The sequence below is a fragment of the Macaca fascicularis genome, chromosome 11 (assembly GCF_037993035.2).
Source record: "Macaca fascicularis isolate 582-1 chromosome 11, T2T-MFA8v1.1".
Classification (NCBI taxonomy): Eukaryota; Metazoa; Chordata; class Mammalia; order Primates; family Cercopithecidae; genus Macaca; species Macaca fascicularis.
The window spans coordinates 71,015,115-71,035,239 of NC_088385.1; the positions used below are offsets into that span (position 1 = coordinate 71,015,115).

The 20,125-nt window shown below is 42.0% G+C and overlaps 1 protein-coding gene and 1 long non-coding RNA gene across 12 annotated transcripts in view; one reads left to right on the forward strand and one right to left on the reverse strand.

Annotated features, from left to right (window-relative positions):
• The window catches only part of LOC141406892 (uncharacterized), a 119,794-nt gene that overhangs the window by 26,796 nt on the left and 72,873 nt on the right, over positions 1–20,125 (forward strand). The gene's annotated exons all lie outside the window — the stretch shown is intronic.
• The window catches only part of C11H12orf56 (chromosome 11 C12orf56 homolog), a 114,947-nt gene continuing 111,795 nt past the window's right edge, over positions 16,974–20,125 (reverse strand). For all 10 annotated transcript variants that reach the window (XM_074007350.1, XM_045365559.3, XM_065524529.2 and 7 more), the window contains one exon: positions 16,974–17,275. In XM_074007350.1, coding sequence (XP_073863451.1) covers positions 17,170–17,275 — 106 coding nt within the window. In that variant the 3' untranslated portion in view covers positions 16,974–17,169. The remainder of the gene's footprint in view (positions 17,276–20,125) is intronic.

Consider the following 20,125-nt stretch of genomic DNA (forward strand, 5'->3'; position numbering starts at 1 on the left):
TTTCTGTATTTTTGTGGAGATGGGGTCTCACTTTGATGCCCAGGCTGGTCTCCAACTCCTGAGCTCAAGCAATTTGCCCTCCTAGAACTCCCAAAGTACCGGGATTACAGGCGTGAGCCACCATGCCTGGCACTCATACTTTCTCTTCTTTTTTTTTTTTTTTTTTTCTGAGACAGAGTCTCACTCTGGATCACGCCCATGCTGGAATGCAATGGCGTGATCTTGGCTCACTGCAACCTCTACCTCCCAGGTTCAAGCTATTCTCCTGCCTCAGTCACCTGAGTAGCTGGGATTACAGGTGCACGCTACCATGCCCAGCTAATTTTTGTATTTTTAGTAGAAACGGGGTTTCACCATGTTGGTCAGGCTGTTCTCGAACTCTTGACCTCATGATCCACCCGCCTTGGCCTCCCAGAGTGCTGGGATTACAGGCATGAGCCACCGTGCCCGGCCTTCTCTTTCACTTAGAATGCTTTCCTCTTCTCCAAATCCTAGAGATACTTTATTATTGCTATTGTGAAATATTTCAGGCATACAAAGGAGAAAAGCGACATCTGTGAACTCACCACCAAGCTTTGTCAAATCTTCTCATTTTGTCATGTTCCTTTAGTTCTTTGAAATATTACAGGCTTAGATATGTTTTTAAACCTCCTCAAATGCCAACTCTTCTAAATAGGCCTCCTTGATGTACTCAGTCAGGATTACCCACATTTACCTACAGGTAAAGCTACTCAGTCCCTTGTATGATGTCTTCTTTGAGCATTCCTTATTATGGTCATTCCCATAGAGTACTACAAAGATGACTTTAGGCAATCCAAGGAAGAGACATTTTTAAAAATTTTGTAGGCCAGGCGCAGTGACTCACGCCTATAATCCCAGCACTTGGGGAGGCCGAGGTGGGTGGATCATGAGGTCAGGAGATTGAGACCATCCTGGCTAACACGGTGAAACGCTGTCTCTACTAAAAATACAAAAAGTTAGCCAGGTGTGGTGGTGGGCGCCTGTAGTCCCAGCTACTCAGGAGGCTGAGGCAGGAGAATGGCGTGAACCGGGGAGGCGGAACTTGCAGTAAGCCGAGATCATGCCACTGCACTCCAGCCTGGGCGACAGAGCAAGACTCTGTCTCAAAAAATAAAATAAAAAAAATTTTTTTAAATGTTGTATGTTTATTTTTTAAAGTACATTACAAATATGCCCATACGGCCAGGCATGGTAGCTAACACCTGTAATCCCAACACTTTTAGGAGGCTGAGGCAGGAGGATCGCTTGAGCCCAGGAGTTCAAGACCAGCCTGGGCAATATAGTGATACTTTATCTCTACAAAAAAAAATTTTTTTTCAATTAACCAAGCATAGTGGCACGTGCCTGTAGTCCCAGCTACTCAGGAGGTTAAGTAGGGAGGATTGCTGGAGCCCCAAAAATTGAGGCTGCAGTAAGCTGAGATTGTGCCACTGTACTCCAGCCTGGGCAACAGAGTGAGATGCTGTCTAAAAAGAAAAAGAAAAGAAAAGAAAAAGAAAAGAAAAAAAATGGGCCCGGCATGGTAGCTCACGCCTATAATCCCAGCACTTTGAGAGGCTGAGGCAGGCGGATCACTTGAGGTCAGGAGTTTGAGACCAGCCTGGCCAACATGGTGAAACCCCATCTCTACTCAAAATACAAAAGTTAGCCAGGTGTGGTCGCACACGCCTGTAATCCCAGCTACTCGGGAGGCTGAGGCATGAGAATCGCTTGAACCCAGGAGGCAGAGTTTGCAGTGAGCTGAGATTGTGTCACTGTACTCCAGTCTGGGTGACAAAGCAAGACTCTGCCTCAAAAACAAAACACACACACACACACACAAGTAATTTAAAACTTTATACCTAGAACACCAAATCTGTGATTTCCCAGGTATTCTTTAGAACAAGGCTAAGGTAGGTACAAATATTGGGAAATTATTGAGTAATATTAGGAAAATATTGAGAAAAACACTGAATAAATCTGTATTGAGTACTATTATACAGATGATGTGGCAAAGATTTTAAAGGTTGTATTCAAATAATTTAGAAAACTTAACTTACTGGAACGTAAATTCTTGACAACAGAGACCCAGTTTTATTTATTTTTCTATATCCTAAGCGTCGAACAAAGTCAGAATAGATGCTTATTGAATCTCTTTCTCTCTGGGGCAGAGAGATCTCTGAAAATCATATGAAACCTCCTAAACCTTCTGACAGATAACTTAAAATATCTTAAAAGACCTTTTCCCCACACCGAGTGCTCATGCCTGGGACAAATGATACATTTTCCTCTCTTCCTTCCCTGCCCATTATGACAAGTTGCCCCAGCTGGGGCTTCATAGATATTAAATAGTGCTAATAATAGTCATCCTCTGAAGGAATAAGGACTTGAGATTGCCAAGATGATCTTTTTTGCTCCAACAAACCAATCTCAGCATATTTCAGTTTGTATGCCACTTTTGTTCTTGGATATGGTCCAACACACACACACACACGAACATACACTTTCTCTCAAAACACTTTATTAGAGAAATATTTCTCAATCTCCTTAAAAATCATTATTTCATTCCATCTTTTCATCATTGTTAACACCAAACCATTTGAAGTCACGTTGGCAACTGGATTTCATCTTGAGACTTGTCATTGAGGAATCATTTTGTTGTGTAGCAATCCCTATTCACAACGTCAGCCAAATTATGTCATGTGATTGCAAAACTGCTGTCCTGTCTTCCAGCTTTTCTCAGTAAATTTGACTCTTTGAGAAGCTTCATTCTTCCTATCCTAAAATGACCTTATATGCTCTCGTATCTCAGGGGATCCTAATTGTGATGAAATCTTTCTCTTTGTTTCCTTTCTTATAGCCTGTGTTTTGAGGTGGTGTTTCAGGGGTGTGGGAGTAGGGGAACTATTGAGGTCTGAGTCACAAAAGGAGATCTGAACAAGATGAAGTTCAGTTGGGCCCTCAAAGCTTCACTCATATTGGACTAGATATGCTTCCTGAGAGAAGTCTCTGAAAGTTCTGTAAATGACATTGACCCCTTTATTTCCTAACTCCTACTGTTAAGGCACAGGTCTTTACTGATCTTAAAACCCTAGGCCAGGATGGCTGTAACCAGGGTGTATAACCTTATATTTTATTGTCCACATGAGGACACATTTTAAAATTTCAATAATTTGGGGGGCACAGGTGGTTTTTGGTTACATGGATGAGTTCCTTAGTGGTGAATTTTGAGATTTTAGTGCACCTGTCCCCCAGACAGTGTACACTGTACTCAATATGTAGTCTTTTATCCATCCCCCCATCCAACTACCCCCCACCCCATCCCCAAAGTCCATTATATCACTCTGTATGTCTTTGTGTCCAAATGAGGACACTTTTGAAAGTGAAAGTGGGTGCTGGGGAAAAACGACGTAAGCCAGGGCCCACACAGGCAAACCATGCTGTCAGGTCAACATACCTACAACACTTCGAGCCCCTTATCCTCTATTAGCAGAGGTCAAATTGGGGTCTGTAGATTTTCTTTTTCTTTTTTGTTTTTTTTCATTGTTGTTGTTGTTGTTGAGATAAGGTCTTGTTCTGTTCACCCAGGCTGGAGTGCAGTGGCACAAACATGGCTCACTGCAGCCTCTACCTCCCAGGCTCAAGTGATCCTCCCTCCTCAGCCCCCAACCCAAGTAGCTGGGACTACAGACATACTCCACCATATCTGGCATTTTTGTTTTTTGTTTTCTTGGGTTTTGCCAAGTTGTCCAGGCTGGTCTCAAACTTCTGGCTCAAGTGATCCGCCCACCTCAGCCTCCCAAAGTGCTGGGATTACAAGTGTGAGCCACCATGCTTGGCCTAGATTTCAACTTGAAAGTCTGTGAGGTGGCTGGGAATGGTGGCTCACACCTGTAATCCCAGCACTTTAGGAGGCTGAGGCGGGTGGATCGCGTGAGCTCAGAAGTTCAACACCAGCCTGGGCAACATAGTGAGACCTCGTCTCTATTTATTTTTTAAATAAATAATAATTTTTAAAAAAGAGAAAGTCTGTGGGGTTTATTGGATAATTTAAAGTTTTATTTTCATTTCAATAAAATGCTTGTGATTTAAAGTGCCTGTGTTTGCATTATTTACATTGATCCAATGTTTGTCCCTAAATGGGAGAACTTTGTCCCTGGCCAAAGAGAGAACAGAGGTAGACTTTTCCATAGTGAAATGTTCAAGCCAAGTGAAAGACAAAAAGATGCATGGCCTGTAAATAAAGACTTGTAGTGTTTCAGAAAGAGAAAAGTGGAACATGATCACAGAAGGATGCTGAATTCGAGAGTATATTGTAGCATTTTACTATACTCGCTTTGCAAAAAGAAACGTATTTTCAGGAAAACATCATGCCTCATAGTGATATTAATTTGCATTAATTTAATAAACTTTTAGATTATAAATTTGTTGATTTTATAAGAATACAAGTTTTCTTACATGTACATTTATGTTAGTATGTATTACAGAAGCAGGACAGCAAAAATGATTTAATTTTGAAGGTTTGCAGAAATTTTTATTTATTTATTTTTGTTGTTGTTGTATAGAAGTGGGGTCTCACTATGATGCACAGGCTGGTCTCAGACTCCTGGGCTCAAGTGATCCTGCCACCTCAGCCTCCCAAAGTGCTGGGATTGCAGGCATGAGCCACCACGCCCGGCCTGCAGGAATTTTTAAAGTATAAGAATCAGTGCTGATACAATACCAAAAGCATAAGTAATAAAAGGAAGAATAGACACATGAGACTACATCAAACTAAACAGCTTCCATGCAGCAAAAGAAATAACCAACAGAGTGAAAAGGCAACCTATGGAATGAGAGAAAATGTTTGCAAACCATATATATGATAAGGGGTTAATATCCAAAATATATAAGAAACTCATTTAATTTAATAGCAAAAATACAAATAACCTGATTCGAAAATGGGCAAAGACCCTGAATAGACATTCCTCCAAAGCAGACTTACAAATAGCCAACAGGTTTATAAAAAGATACCCAGAGCCAGTCATGGTGGCTCATGCCTGTAATCCCAACACTTGGGAGGCTGAGGCAGGCAGATCGCTTGAGCCCAGAAGTTCAAGACCAGCCTGGGCAACATAGTGAGGCCTTGTCTCTACAAAACAAAAACTTTTTAAAAATTAGGTTGTGGTGGCACACACATGTAGTCCAGCTACTCGGGAGGCTGAGGTGGATTGCTTGAGCTCAGGAGATCAAGACTGCAGTAGGCCATACTCCAGCATGGGTGACAAAGCAAGACTCTGTCTCAAATACACACACACACGCACACACACACACACACGATGCCCAGTGTCACTAATCATCAGGGAAATGAAAGTCAAAACTACAGTGAGATATCACCTCACACTTGTTAGTATGGCCATTACCAAAACTACATAAGTGTTGAGGATATGGAGAAATTTGAACATGTGTATACTGTTGGTGGGAATGTAAAATGCTACAGCCATATGGAAAACAGTACGAAAGTTTCTCCAAAAAATTAAAAATTGAACTGTTGTATGATCTAGCAATACCACTTCTGGTATTTATCCAAAATAATTGAAAACGGGATCTTGAAAAGATATTCATACTCCCATATTCATTGCTGTGTTATTTACAATAGCCAAGAGGTAGAAAAAAACTGAATGTCCATCAGTGGATGAATGGATAAAGAAAATGTGATATATACACACAATGGAATATTATTCAGCAGAGCTGTCCTGCAAGATCTGCCATTATTTATAACATTGTTTCTATGGGGAAATTATTCTGTCTTCCACATAACTGACCTACAAATGAAGGTCTTAAAAAGAGAAGGAAATCCTGTCATATGCTGCGAGAAGAGTTTGGAAGACATTATGCTAAGTGAAATAAGCCCATCTCAAAAACAACACTAACAACAACACTGCCTGATTCTTCTTACATGAGGCATCTAAAGGAGTCAAACTCATACAAACTAGAATGGTGTTTTTGGAGAGGGGAAAATTAGTTGCAATTTGATGGGTATAGGATTTCAGTCATGCTAGATGAGACATTTCTAGAGATATGCTGTACAACAATGTGCATATACTTAACAATCATGTACATTTAAAATTTTGTTAAGAGGGTACATCTCAATATGCGTTTTTCACAGTTAAAAAAAAAATCAATATTCCATAGGTTAGACCAGTTTTGCCTTTCTTTCTCTTCCTAATCCAACTATGCCCTCTGGTGGTGATAGTTGCTAATAGAAGTAAAATAACTACTCCTTTATATCCTTTCCAAATTCATTTTGTAGGTCAGCTGTGTGGAAGACAGAATAATTTCCCGTAGAAACAAAGTTGTAAACAATGGCAGATGTTGCAGGACAACCCACCAAAACCCATATAAATCTTACTTGAAATAGTATTGAGAGTAGCCCTATGTCGCTTGATTTACACCCTCCTTCCTCCACCCCACCCTCCTTGTTGGCAAAACAAATGAAAAATCCCATATTCACAGTCACTGTCACTGCTACTCTGTCCCCATCACCATCAGATATAGAAAGAGGAAAGAGAAGGGAAGAGGATTCATGCTTCGGCCAAATCTAACATCTTTATGTATAGGCATACCTTCTGTCCTGAAACCCCACACCCATCCTGGGGCCTTCAAAGGAGTGGACCACCTAGAAGGAAACTTAAAGGTCCTCTTTGCCTCTTTCAGAATCTTGGGGCAAATATTAAGGAGATCTTGCATTCTTTTCTCTTGCTTAGCCCGTAGTCCTTAGCTCTCCAGGGCTTCACCATGTTGCCCAGGCTGGTCTTGAGCTCCTGAATTCAAGCAATCCACCTGCCTCCTGAATTCAAGCACTCCACCTGCCCCGGCTTCCCAAAGTGCTGGGATTACAAGTGTGAGCCACTGTGCCCAGCCAGTAATTCCAAAGTCAAAGTCACCAGAGTCTCCAGAGTCAAAATCACCTTCTAAGTAGATGGCAACAAAAAAGAAAAAGACCAGAAAAAATAAAATGGAAAAAAAAAAAAAGAAAAAACTCTTCCACCCAAGGTCTACTCATGCCTGGAAATCTCTACAATGTATAACCAATAAACCTCCAAAGACCTTGTCTTTTCCCAGCTTTATAAAACTTTCCCCCAGTCCCTTCTAGGGGCTGGCTGGAAGAAGGAAGAGATGAGGGATGGAACAATCCCAGACGAGCTGGTGTACGTCATATTCCATTAATGCTTGATTGTCTTTTTTTTTTTTTTTTTGAGACAGAGTCTCACTTTGTCACCCAGGCTGGAGTACAGTGGCATGACCTTGGCTCACTGCAACCTCCGCCTTCCGGGTTCAAGTGATTCTCCTGTCTCAGCCTCCCGAGTAGCTCCGATTACAGGCACGCACTGCCACACCCGGCTAATTTTTGTATTTTAGTAGAGACAGGGTTTCACCATGTTGGCCAGGCTGGTCTCAAACTCCTGACCTCAAGTGATCTGCCCGCCTCAACCTCCCAAAGTGCTGGGATTACAGGGTGAGCCACCGCACCTGGCCCAATGCTTGATTTTCTTATGTGCCCAACTATTGTTTGTGCTGTATGATTCCCAGGGCCTCTCCCCAGGAAGGGACAAGAATGACATGGACCCTGCTGTATGTAAACACATTTTTGTTGTTGCTGTTATTTGGTTGGTTGGTTAGACAGGGTATCAATCTGTCTCCCAGGATAGAGTGCAATGGCACCATCATAGCTCACTAAATCCCATTTCTAAGGAACTAGAAAACTGTGGAATATTATCAAATCCATTCAAAGTGACAAGAGGAAAAAAATCTATGTTCTGATTTTAGTGATATAGGAAAAAAGATCTGGAAGAGCATATACACAAGTAAAAACACTTGGATTGTTTAGAATGACCTGATGTTGGTGCATTATTTAATTTGGAATTACCAGCCAAGAGCAGCAGCTCACACTTGAAATCCCAGGACTTTGGGAAGCTGAGGTGGGCAGATCACTTGATTCCAGGAGTTCAAGACCAGCCTGGGCAACATGGTGAAACCCTGTCTCTACAAAAAAAACAAAAAAAACAAAAATTACCTGGGCATGGTGGCACATGCCTATAGTCCTAGCTACTCAAGGGGCTGAGATGGGAGGATTGCTTTAGCCCAGAAAGTCGAGGCTGCAGTGAGCTGAGATCGTACCACTGCACTCCATGCACTCTAGCCTGCGTGAGAAAGCAAGACCCTGTCTCAAAAAAAAAAAAATAAATAAAAAAATAGTAACTTGGAATTACCCAAACATTGGTATAATGCATAATTTTGTTTAATAATAAATGAAAATATTGACTGTTTTATATTGTCAAAATGCAAAACTACAAAACTTAAGAGGCTTAATAGAACCCTTTATTGTATCTCACAATTCTGTGGATGGGATGGGCAGTTCTTCTACAGGTCTCACTTGGGTTTCCCACATGTTTGCTGGGAAAGGGCAGCTGGTGCTCTTCTGTGTGGTTTCTCCATGCCTATGATGTCATCCTCCAAGGCCTCTCTACATGGTGGCTTGGAAACAGAAGCTGCCAGACCCAGACCATCTTAAAAAGTCTGGGGCAGAAATCCTAGAACTTTACTTCCTCCACATTCTTCTAGTCAGAATATCACAGTCTCAGCCCAGATGAGAGCAGTCCAGATGAGAGCAGAAGGGACACAAACTTCACCTTTTTGAGACAGGGTTTCATTCCTGTCGCCCCAGGCTGGAGTGCAGAGGCATGATCTTGGCTCAGTGCAACCTCCGCCTCCCAGGTTCAAGCGATTCTCTTGCTTCAGCCTCCTAAGTAGTTGGGACTACAGGCGTGTGCCACCGTGCCCGGCTAATTTTTGTATTTTTAGTAGAGACAGGGTTTTGCCATGTTGCTCAGGTGATCCCAAACTCCTGATCTCAGGTGATCTGCCCATCTCAGCCTCCCAAAGTGCTAGGATTATAGGCGTGAGCCACTGCACCTGGGCAAAGTTCACCTCTTGATGGGAGGAGTAATATGCAAATATAGTGAGGGATGGTATTGTTTGGAACATGTTTGGAGATCAGCTATGACTTTGACTTTTTTTAAAACCATACTGATGCTGGGTGTGGTGGCTCACACCTGTAATCCCAGCACTTTGGGAGGCCGAGACAGGCAGATCACTTGAGGTCAGGAGTTCGAGACCAGCCTGGCCAACATGGTGAAACCCTGTCTCTACTAAAAATACAAAAAGAATATTAGCCAGGCATGGTGGTGAGCACCTGTAATCTCAGCTACTCGGGAGGCTGAGGCAGGAGAATTGCTTGAACCTGGGAGGCAGAGGTTTCAGTAAGCTGAGATCACACCACTGCACTCCAGCCTAGGCAACAGAGTGAGACTCCATCTCAAACAAACAAACAAACAGAGAAAACAAAACCATACTGAAATCTTAAGCCAGTAATTAATCCTCATCTAATTTGTGTTTTATTAGTCCATTTATTGCTTCAGCGTAGATGAAACACTTTGTGCCAGGCACCATTCCGGTTACTGAGGATAAAGTATTGAACAAGGCCGGGCGCGGTGGCTCAAGCCTGTAATCCCAGCACTTTGGGAGGCCGAGACAGGCGGATCACGAGGTCAGGAGATCGAGACCATCCTGGCTAACACGGTGAAACCCCGTCTCTACTAAAAAATACAAAAAAGTAGCCAGGCGAAGTGGTGGGCGCCTGTAGTCCCAGCTACTCGGGAGGCTGAGGCAGGAGAATGGCGTAAACCTGGGAGGCGGAGCTTGCAGTGAGCTGAGATCCGGCCACTGCACTCCAGCCTGGGCGACAGAGCGAGACTCCGTCTCAAAAAAAAAAAAAAAAAAAAGTATTGAACAAGACAAAGAAGGGTCAAACCCTCATGGAGCTTACATCCTGAAATTCTCACATTGCAAAGAATAAGCAAGTAAACAAAAAACGTTAAAAGGTAATGTAGGTGGGTGGGATGCTACTGTAGAGTGATCAAAGAAGCTCTTTGAAGTGACAGCTGAAGATCAGGGATAAAATATTTACTAGTACAAATTTCCAGGGCCTGAAAGAGCTTGGGGTGTTTATTTGAAGGAATAGCACAAAGGCCAATGTGTTTGGGGAGTAGCAAATGAGGAGGAGAATGATTTGGATTAGGTCACAGAGATAATCATGGGTCAGGTCATTAAGGGCCTTGAAGGCCGTGGTAAGGACGTGGGATTTACTCCTGGATAATGGAAAGCAGTGCAAAGATTTAAATTCATTGGCCAGGTGCGGTGGCTCATGCCTGTAATCCCAGCACTTTGGGAGGTCAAGGAGGGCGGATTACCTGAGGTCAGGAGTTTGAGACCAGCCTGGCCAACATGGTGAAACCCCGTCTCTACTAAAAATACAAAAATTAGCTGGGCATGGTGGCAGGTGCCTGTAATCCCAGTTACTCGAGAGGCTGAGACAGGAGAATCGCTTGAACTCAGGAGGTGGAGGTTGCAGTGAGCCGAGATCGCACCATTGTACTCCAGCCTGGGCAATAAGAGTGAAACTCTGACTCTAAAAGAAAAGAAAAAAAAAAGATTTAAATTCATTACCTCAGAAGTTATATTGATTTCCATGTTCAAAAGACAACTGTCCCTTTAGAAATGGATTGTAGGGGTCAAAAGTGACTAAATAGGCTATTACAGTAGGTGCTGGAGATTCAAACTAGGGTAATAGCCATAATTATGAGAAGTCAGTAGATCAGGAATATATCTTGAAGAAATTGCCAGTAAGCACTGATGGGTTACATTTGCGGAATAAAGAGAAGGGAGGAAACAGATCTCTCAGGTTTCTCTTTTGAGTAGTAGAGTGAATGGAGGGCCATTCACTTAGATGGAGAGACTAGTGGAAGAACAGACTTTTACTGTCACATAAGGCAATCAAGAAAATTAATTCCATTCTGAACATGTTTAGGTATGTTATAACCACACAATAATTTGTAAGTGAACTCTATGACTTGATGTATGGTTTATGCAAATCTGTGCAAGAATAAGCCATGCTGTAACAAAGTGTCAAACTACTTGGGAAATGAGAATAAACTATATACTGTATATTTAAAGTACAAGGTCACTAAGCAAGTGAGTGTTTCTGTTAAGATAATAGCTACCGTTTATTGAGGGCTTGCTGTTTATTTGAACCATACGGAATTGCAGATCCCAACATTTTTGGACTTGAAAATGACAATGCTATATGGGTCATCCTAATATATAGTAACCATAGAATTAGATGTTTATGTATGAATTAATTAATATTCACAAAAACCCTTAAGGTAGGCTTCTTACTATCTTATAGTTTACAAAATAAAGGTGCTGGAAGATTTAAAATAACCCGCCAAAAGTCTGATGACAAGTAAGAACAAGGTCTGACATAGCATCTTATCCCAAAAGTAACACTACCCAGATTTCTAGCCAAGGAATCATGTTGCCTTCCCCAAAATGACAAAAGCTTCAGATTCACAAGGCACGGAAATACAGAGAAGTGCTTGGTCTGACTACATGGAGAATGGCTGTCTCCCTACTATCGATACCCAAATTCAAGTTGACCTTACAAGCCTGTACTGCATTTATTTTATTTTATTTTTTATTTATTTTTTGAGATGAAGTCTCGCTCTGTTGCCTAGGCTGGAGTGCAGTGGTGTAATCTCAGCTCACTGCAACCTCTGCCTCCTGGGTCAAGTGATTCTCCTGCCTCAGCCTCCCAAGTAGCTGGGATTACAGGTGCTGCCACCACACCCAGCTAATTTTTGTATTTTTAGTAGAGACAGGGCTTCACCATACTGGCCACGCTGGGCTCAAACTCCTGACCTCTAGTGATCTGCCCACCTCGGCCTCCCAAAGTGTTGGGATTACAGGCGTGAGCCACCACGCCCAGCCTGTACTGCATTTTAGAAGCAAATCCAGTGAACAAAGAGCAATCAGACAGTAATTTAACACTATCAAGCGTTGTTCAAAAATTCCCACCATGAACCTGGCATGCTGGCATGTTCCTGTAGTCTCAGCTACTCGAGAGGCCGAGGCAGGAGGATTGCCTGAGCCCAGGAGTTTGAGGCTGTGGTGTGCTGTGATCTCACCTATGAGTAGCTGTTGCACTGCAGCCTGGCCAATATAGCAAGACCCCATCTCAAGAAAAAAAAAACATCAAATTTATCTCATCAAGAATTTTCAGCTTCTCTTCCATATTTATCACTGAACCTCTCTAATTTGCAAATATGTTAAATATAAAACAAGTGGTTCTAGCCTCAGAAAAAATATAATGGCACGGATTGAAGCTTAGCAGCCAACAAGCTTTCAGTATGCTTATCAGCTTCCTTATAGCATATTTATTAATGTCCTCTCAAGCATTTCCATACAAAATTAAAAGTGTTACCACCAGTGAGTTAGATTCAATATGAATTATGTAAAATACGCTATCAGTTATAAGAACTTCAGGCTTTTCCCTCTTTAAACAGTAGCTAGAATATCTAGATTTCAGTAAAAATCAAGAAAGTTGGCCAGGTGCGGTGTCTCATGCCTGTAATCCTAGCACTTTGGGAGGTCAAAGCGGGCAGATCACTTGACGTCAGGAGTTCGAGACCAGCCTGGCCAACATAGTGAAACCGTCTATACTAAAAACACAAAAATTAGCTGGGCATGGTGGCACGTGCCTGTAATCCCAGCTACTTGGGAGGTTGAGGCAGAAGAATCACTTGAGCCCGGGAGGTGGAGGTTGCAGTGAGCCAAGATTGCACCATTGCACTCTAACCTGGGGGACAAGAGCGAAACTCAAAAAAAAAAAAAAAAAAAAGAAAAGAAATTCTTCATGTATCTTCTCTAACACTACCTGTGAATCCGTTTGGAACTCTGTAAGTAAAGAATGGCTATTTCAGTTTGGTCACTTAGTAATTACCTGTTCAAGTCAAAGGCTGAAAAAAGTTTAGGAACTAAAAAGCTTTCTGTCCACCGTTGGAAAGAGTATTTTCCATATAGATTTTCCATTGATGGCGCCAATTAGAGCCAACACTCTTTCCCGGTGGTAAGCAGTGAAGATAGTCACTTGTCAGGCCAGGCGCGGTGGCTCACACCTGTAATCCCAGCACTTTGGGAGGCTGAGGTCGGTGGATCACCTGAGGTCAGGAGTTCAAGACCAACCTGGCCAACATGGTGAAACCCCATCTCTACTAAAAATACAAAAAAATTGCCAGGCATGGTGGTGGGCGCCTATAATCCCAGCTACTTGGGAGGATGAGGCAGCAGAATTGCTTGAACCTGGGAGGCGGAGTTTGCAGTGAGCCGAGGTCGCGCCATTGCACTCCAACCCGGGCAACAAGAGCGAAACTCAGTCTCAAAAAAAAAAAAAAATTTTTTTTAAATGAATCTGTTCTCCAGTGCTCTATAGATCAGGGGTTCTATGAGTATAGTGGCTGGTCCTCAGATTGGTTTAAAAAAAATAAGGCAATACTCACCTAGCTTTGTTAGGTTTAACAATATATACCCCAAGTCCTTACTGCAAGTCAGACACCATGCTGTGTGCTAAAGCATTTATGTTTTCATTTAAATCTCCTAACACCCTATGCAATAGGTTATATTGTCTTTGCTTTAACTGCAGCTTGCAAATATTAGTAACTTCCTAAGGTCCAAAACTAGTGCAGAACTGGAATTTAAACCATTTTGGCCTCAAAACCAGTGTTCTTACCCCCTATTATATATAGATGAAATTTTAAAATTATAAGTATATATAATTACATATAATCTCTATATATTATTTACATATATTTTTTAAATTATTTTATATTTTTATTTTTTTTAATTCATTTTTTGAGATGGAGTCTCACTCTGTAGCCCAAGCTGGAGTGCAATGGCACTATCTTGGCTCATTGCAACCTCCGCCTCCTGGGTTCAAGTGAGTCTCGTGCCTCAGCCTACCCCGATTAGCTGGGACTACAGGTTTATGCCACCACACCCGGCTAATTTTTTATTTTAGTAGAGACAGGGTTTCACCATGTTGTCCATTGTGGTCTTGAACTCCATTGCTCAGGCTATCCACCTACCTTGGCCTCCCAAAGTGTTGGCATTGCAGGCATGACCCACTGTGCCCAGCCTATTTACATATATATTTTATTTATTTATTTATTTATTTATTTATTTATTTATTTATTTTGAGGCGGAGTCTTGCTCTGTCACCCAGGCTGGAGTACAGTGGTGCGATCTTGGCTCACTGCAACCTCCGCCTCCCAGGTTCAATTGATTCTTCAGCCTCAGCCTCCTGAGTAGCTGGGACTACAGGCACACGCTACCACACCCGGCTGATTTTTGTATTTTTAGTAGAGACGGGGTTTCACCATTCCTGGCAAGGCTGGTCTCGAAATCCTGACCTTGTGATCCACTAACTTCAGCCTCCCAAAGTGCTAGGATTACAGGCATGAGCCACAGTGCCTGGCCTACCTATATTTTTAAATGGTAGAGCTGATGACTGTGGGAGTAGATAGGGGTGGTAAATGTCAATGCTTGTATTATAAAGGTGGCCAAAGGGTTTAGAATCTCGACCCTGGCTTGAAAACTGTCCATGTGTACTTGTCTTTTTGGCAAGGCTTTGAATTCTTAAAAAGTTATTTATGTGATCTTCATAGTCAAATTTGTCTACAATCAGATTTCTTGAAAAATAATTATTTTGTAGGTGAGGTCAATATTTAGTTAAAATGTTAAATGTATCTGAGCACTAATAGAGATGGATCATTCTGTGATTTTTCTTGCCTTTGACAACAATGCAAACAAAAAGCACACAACAGAAAAGAATAGTGGTTGGCTAATCCTTCGAATTACTAGTTTCTGGTCCCAGACTGTGCAAATGAATAGACAAGAGTTATACAGAGTAGACTGAAGAAAATCAGGGTGACAAATGTTCAACTATTAGCTCTCCAAAAAACCACTGACTTTAGCCCAACATGAAAAGATCCGGATATATTTTGACAGAGCTTTTGCTCCCAGAGATTAAATAAAGTAAGATCCCGGGGCAAAGAGACGAGTGGGAGAGGAGGCAGAAATCACATGGGAGAGACACCCCAAGCCCTCACCAGAGCCTGCACAGCTACTAGCCCAGATCCAGGGCACCACTTAGAAGCTGAGGCAGAACTGAATTGATCCTCTCGTTGTCATCCTGTGGGTTCACCAGTACATTCTTTGTCCAGTTTGAGGTGATTCTTGCCTGTGTTCCAAGAATCTTTTCATATTCCTTTGATTGACCATCTCTTGAAAATAATCCCCCATCTAACAGCCAGGACACTCAAAAACACCATTTTGCTCCTCTTTCTGCCCCCAAAATGGAGGGTAGAAAACTTGGACTCTTCATTGGTTAATGAAGGAAAAGGCCTGGACACTTTATGGGGTGATGGCTGGTGACAGCTGAAAGGGAAACTTTCAGGATTACTTGAAGTTAGTGCGAAATCATCCACTGAGCTGAGATAGCAGAGAAACACACTACTCCATTTCAGAGTGTGAAATGTCTTGTCACAGGCAGAGAATGTTAGAGCTGGAAGGGAACTTGAGAACATCGGCCCCACCCTTCCACATAGCAGAGGAAGCCCAGGAAGAAACAGATATGGCCTGGAAAGGGGGCCTGACTTGCTTGAAGTCAAATAGCTGGTCATTTGGCTTTGTCAGAACCAGGAATAAAATGTCCTAGTAATTATCTCCACTGCCCAACACAGGCGAATCTGGCTTAGGAACTCTTTCTCTGGAAGTAGATTTTTCTCTGATCCTGCCTCAAGTCATAATAAGTTGAATGGAGAGTCCAGTTTCTATGTTCTTAGAAGTCCAAATTCAACACCTCACAGTGATGCCAAAGTTAAGTATTTGTGGAATTAAATTAGTTTATGGCATAAAATATAGTAAAGACAAGTTTTTAAATAGTTGTGGGAGAGCCATAACTGCTCATGGAAAATTTGTCTTTCATAGAGACTCTATGGGACTACACAAATTAGCCTACACATGCCTGAAACAGAGTGGCACCACGCACTTAATTTTGTTGAAGTCCAAGCTTCTTTCCCTATGATAAAAGAGGAAGTGACATTCTATACAGCTATGCCTGTGTTCTGCTCATTCTTCCAGGAATACTTTTGTCACTAGAATTTGTACAGGTGAAGGAGGAGGGTGTCATCCTATTGCTCGGCACTTCTCATATAATCACTCTGTAGCTTATACTCCCCACAACAGTTTATCTCAGGATATTTCATGGCTTCACGCCATCCACCATTATTACACCAGAGAAACTCACCAGATTATATTTTCTGTATTCACTCTTCATAGGCTTCTGTTCCCTTGATAGATTTTTGTCTTAGAAACTTTTTTTCTTGAGAAACACTAATGTTTAGCACCATTTTATGTATGCAAGAGTGGATGTAGGTTTCTTTGTAGCAGATTTTAAAACTCTGGCATCCAGCCCTGGTGGTTTCTGGTGCAGAAACTGAGAGACCCTTTGGTGTTCTACCTGGAGGAGTGGCTGGCGGACGAGATCTTGGGTGAGTGACCCTAGGCCCAGACAAAGCTGTAATTCTAGAAATGGCGTGGATGCACCAAGCCCTGCTGGTGGTAGACATAGTGGGCTCCAAGAACCTAGTCGAAATCATGGTTTTTGGGTGGCTCTGTGTACAGAATCGGGTGAAGAGCTTGCTCCTGTCCCTGGCATGGTTTTACCAAGGACACTGTGCCCGAGCTGAGAAGATAAAACACCTTGAGAAGAACTTGAATGCCCGTGCCTCAGGCCCTCACACTCCCCAGCATCCTATTGCTTAAGGCAACAGAACTATTGTTAGGAGCATTTTGAGAACTTTCTTGCTTTTGCTGCTAAGGTTGAAGAGAAGCAAGTGTAGCATTCCTAAATCCCTGCATTCCTTTTTCCTGTGTCTTGATGGATAGTGGTTTATTTTGTGGCAAGAGTGAGTTTGAAGAACGACTCTAATAGAGAAATGGCTCTTTTGCCCAATGGTATAATGATCTTTGCACACTTATAATAAAGCAAATTTATTTTTAAAAATTTTAAACTTCTCATAGAGAGGTATTGATGGAACATTCAATTAAAATCTTTGTTTATAGGACTCAGAGATAGCCAGATATTAAACAAATCAAAAAATGTTTCTCGTGAATATCAAGTTGACTCTTGATTAACATTTTATACTCTTATTAACATTGTGTACATTGTTTCTATTCAACCAATTTCAGAACTTCATGAAAAAGTTGAGTGGTATGTTGAGTAATGGGGTAACACAATGGGAGCCTTTTCTGCAAGGCTGGCATGTGAATAAAGTACCTGCAAATCATAAAAAGAAACAAAATAGCTTTAAAACCAAGAATTTTCACATTGGTCGCATGGGTACATTCACACTCACTGGCTAGGGTTGTTGGGTGTGGGAGTCTAAGCCACAAGACTTGGGCAGCATTTTCAGCCCTCCAATCTCCCTCATTTGTGACCTAGAAAATCTCTGACATGTGGACTGTCCTCACCACAGTATGAGCAGAGGCTCCTGCTTCTTGGTTTATCAGGCAATGCACAGTGAGGAGTTGAAATGAAAGGGTCGAGCTGTGGTGACTACTAGGGCCAAGTCAAGAAGGAAGAGTAGAGCTCATCTCCACGGCCTCAATAAAAGCCTAGGAATGGCCAGAGGAAGAGGCAAAAATGAGAAGGCCTTCAATCATCCCCTTGGATGACTTAAAAGAATGGGTCTCAACCCTGAGTGCACACTGGAATCACCTGGAGAGCTTTATCTTTAAAATCCCATGGCCCTGGTACCATCCCAGACAAATGGAAACAGAATTTCTACATGTGACACCTGGTTATCAGTATTTTTTTTTAATAGGTTGAGTATCTCTTATCCAAAATGATTGCAATCAGATGTGTTTTGGATTTCAGATTTTTTCAAATTTTGGAGTATCTGCATTATACTTAATGGTTGAGCATCCCTAATATGAACATGTAAAATCTGAAGTGCTACAATGAGCATTTACTTTGAGCATCATGTTGGTGTTCAAATGATTTCAGATTTTGGAACATTGCAAATTTTGGATTTTTGGTTTAGGGATGCTCAACCTGTAGTTACTCAGGTATTTCCTATGCAATGTGAGTTGAAAACACTAGTTTAAAACAAGAATCCAAACCTAAATGGCTACCAGTAATGTAATTTAGGGGGTAAGAGTAAGCATGAGAGAGAGGAGATGGTGGCAAACTAAACAGTACATGATGCACCTAAGGGGGTAGCTGCAGGAGTTCTGCCTAACTGTTGTCATCTACAAGTGTGACGCCACTTTGCCAGCTGTCCTGATTTTCAGATGTTCGTATCTAAGTTTTAAAAAATTGAGTTGTGTGCTACAATGTGGATGAGCCTTGAAAACAAGCTCAGTGAAAGAAGTCAGACACAAAAGACCACATATTATATGATCCATTTATATAGAATGTCCAGAATAGGCAAATCCATCACAACAGAAAATAAATTAGTGGTTTCCAGGGGTTGGGAGGAGGAGAAAATGTAGTATGATTGCTTAATGGGTACTGAATTTCTTTTGAGGTGATGAAAATGGTGTGCAATTAAACAGTTATGATGGTTGCAAAATATGGTAAATTATATTAAAAATACTGAATTGTATATTTTAAAATGGTAAATTTCATATTATGTGAAATTTACATATATATATATATATTTTTTTTTTTTTTTAAGTGAGGAGGTGCAGGAGGGAAGAGATGGGAATTGGATTGTTTGGACCAACTCAGAGCCAAACAAATCCCTTTTATGGGAGTCAGAATGGAACACCTCACGGAAGACAAAAAGTCCATGGCTGAGTGTGGTGGCTTACATCTGTAATCCTAGCACTTTGGGAGGCCAAGGCAGGTGGATCACTTGAGGCCAGGAGTTCAAGACCAGCCTGGCCAACATGACGAAACTCCATCTCTACTAAAATACAAAAATTAGCTGGGCGGGGTGGTGCATGCCTGTAGTCCCAACTACTCGGGAGGCTGAAGTGGGAGGGGGGATCGCTTGAGCCCAGGAGGCGGAGATTGTGATGAGCCGAGATCACAGCACTATACTCCAGCCTGAACGACAGAATGAGACCTTGTCTCCAAAAACAAAAAAGTCTATAAATTGGCCTGAAGTTTTTTTTAAAAAGGCAATCTAAGGCCATAATTCATGTCTCCACATCCTTTTACATCTTCATCCAAACAAATGACAAAGTTATGTCTGCTGCACTCTTTTCATCTTAAGTCAGAGACAGCCTAGGTTTTCCCCTTAATAGGTGCTACGCAGGGCTGCACTGCTAAGTGCACTTGGCTTTGGCAGCCTATAAATAGAAATGGAACCCCTGAGGTGCAGGAGAACAGGCTGGCAGATGAAGCCAATGCTGGTTACTGCTCTTTCTTACTGTTCTGTTACTGAGAGGGGGTAAGTGAAAAAAACAAAACCCCTGATAACCATGCTGATTAATTGTTACTCCTTTATCAATTGCTTCTGTCCAATAACTCAATTGTAAGTCACAATCCATAATTTATTATCCTCTTCAGTGAAGTTTATTACCTTTTTTTTTTTTTTTTTTTTGAGGCGGAGTCTCCCTCTATTGCCCAGACTGGAGTGCGTTGACATCATCTCAGCTCACTGCAACCTCCGCCTCCTGGGTTCAAGTGATTCTCCTGCCTCAGCCTCCCAAGTAGCTGGGATTACAGGCGTGCACCATCATGCTCAGCTTATTTTTGTATTTTTAGTAGAGACGGGGTTTCACCATGTTGGTCAGCCTGGTCTCAAACTCCTGACCTCAAGTAATCCGCCCGCCTCCGCCTCCCACAGTGCTAGGATTACAGGCCTGAGCCACTGCACTCAACCAAGTTTATTTACTCTTAATTACTCAAAGCAGGTTAAAATTAGTACTACTTCTGTGAGATGCAACTACAATAAAGACAATGAGTGACAAACTGTTCTTCAAAGAGAGTTTGATGTTTCACTAGTCTTTTCTGGCCTGGGAATATACTTCAAATGGCAGTGGTTCTTAGAGGTCCCCAAAATCCTACAATTTTCACAGATCAGAGTTAAATATTATTAAAAACAAAAATAGGCCGGGTGCGGTGGCTCACGCCTGTAATCCCAGCACTTTGGGAGGCTGAGGCGGGCGGGTCATC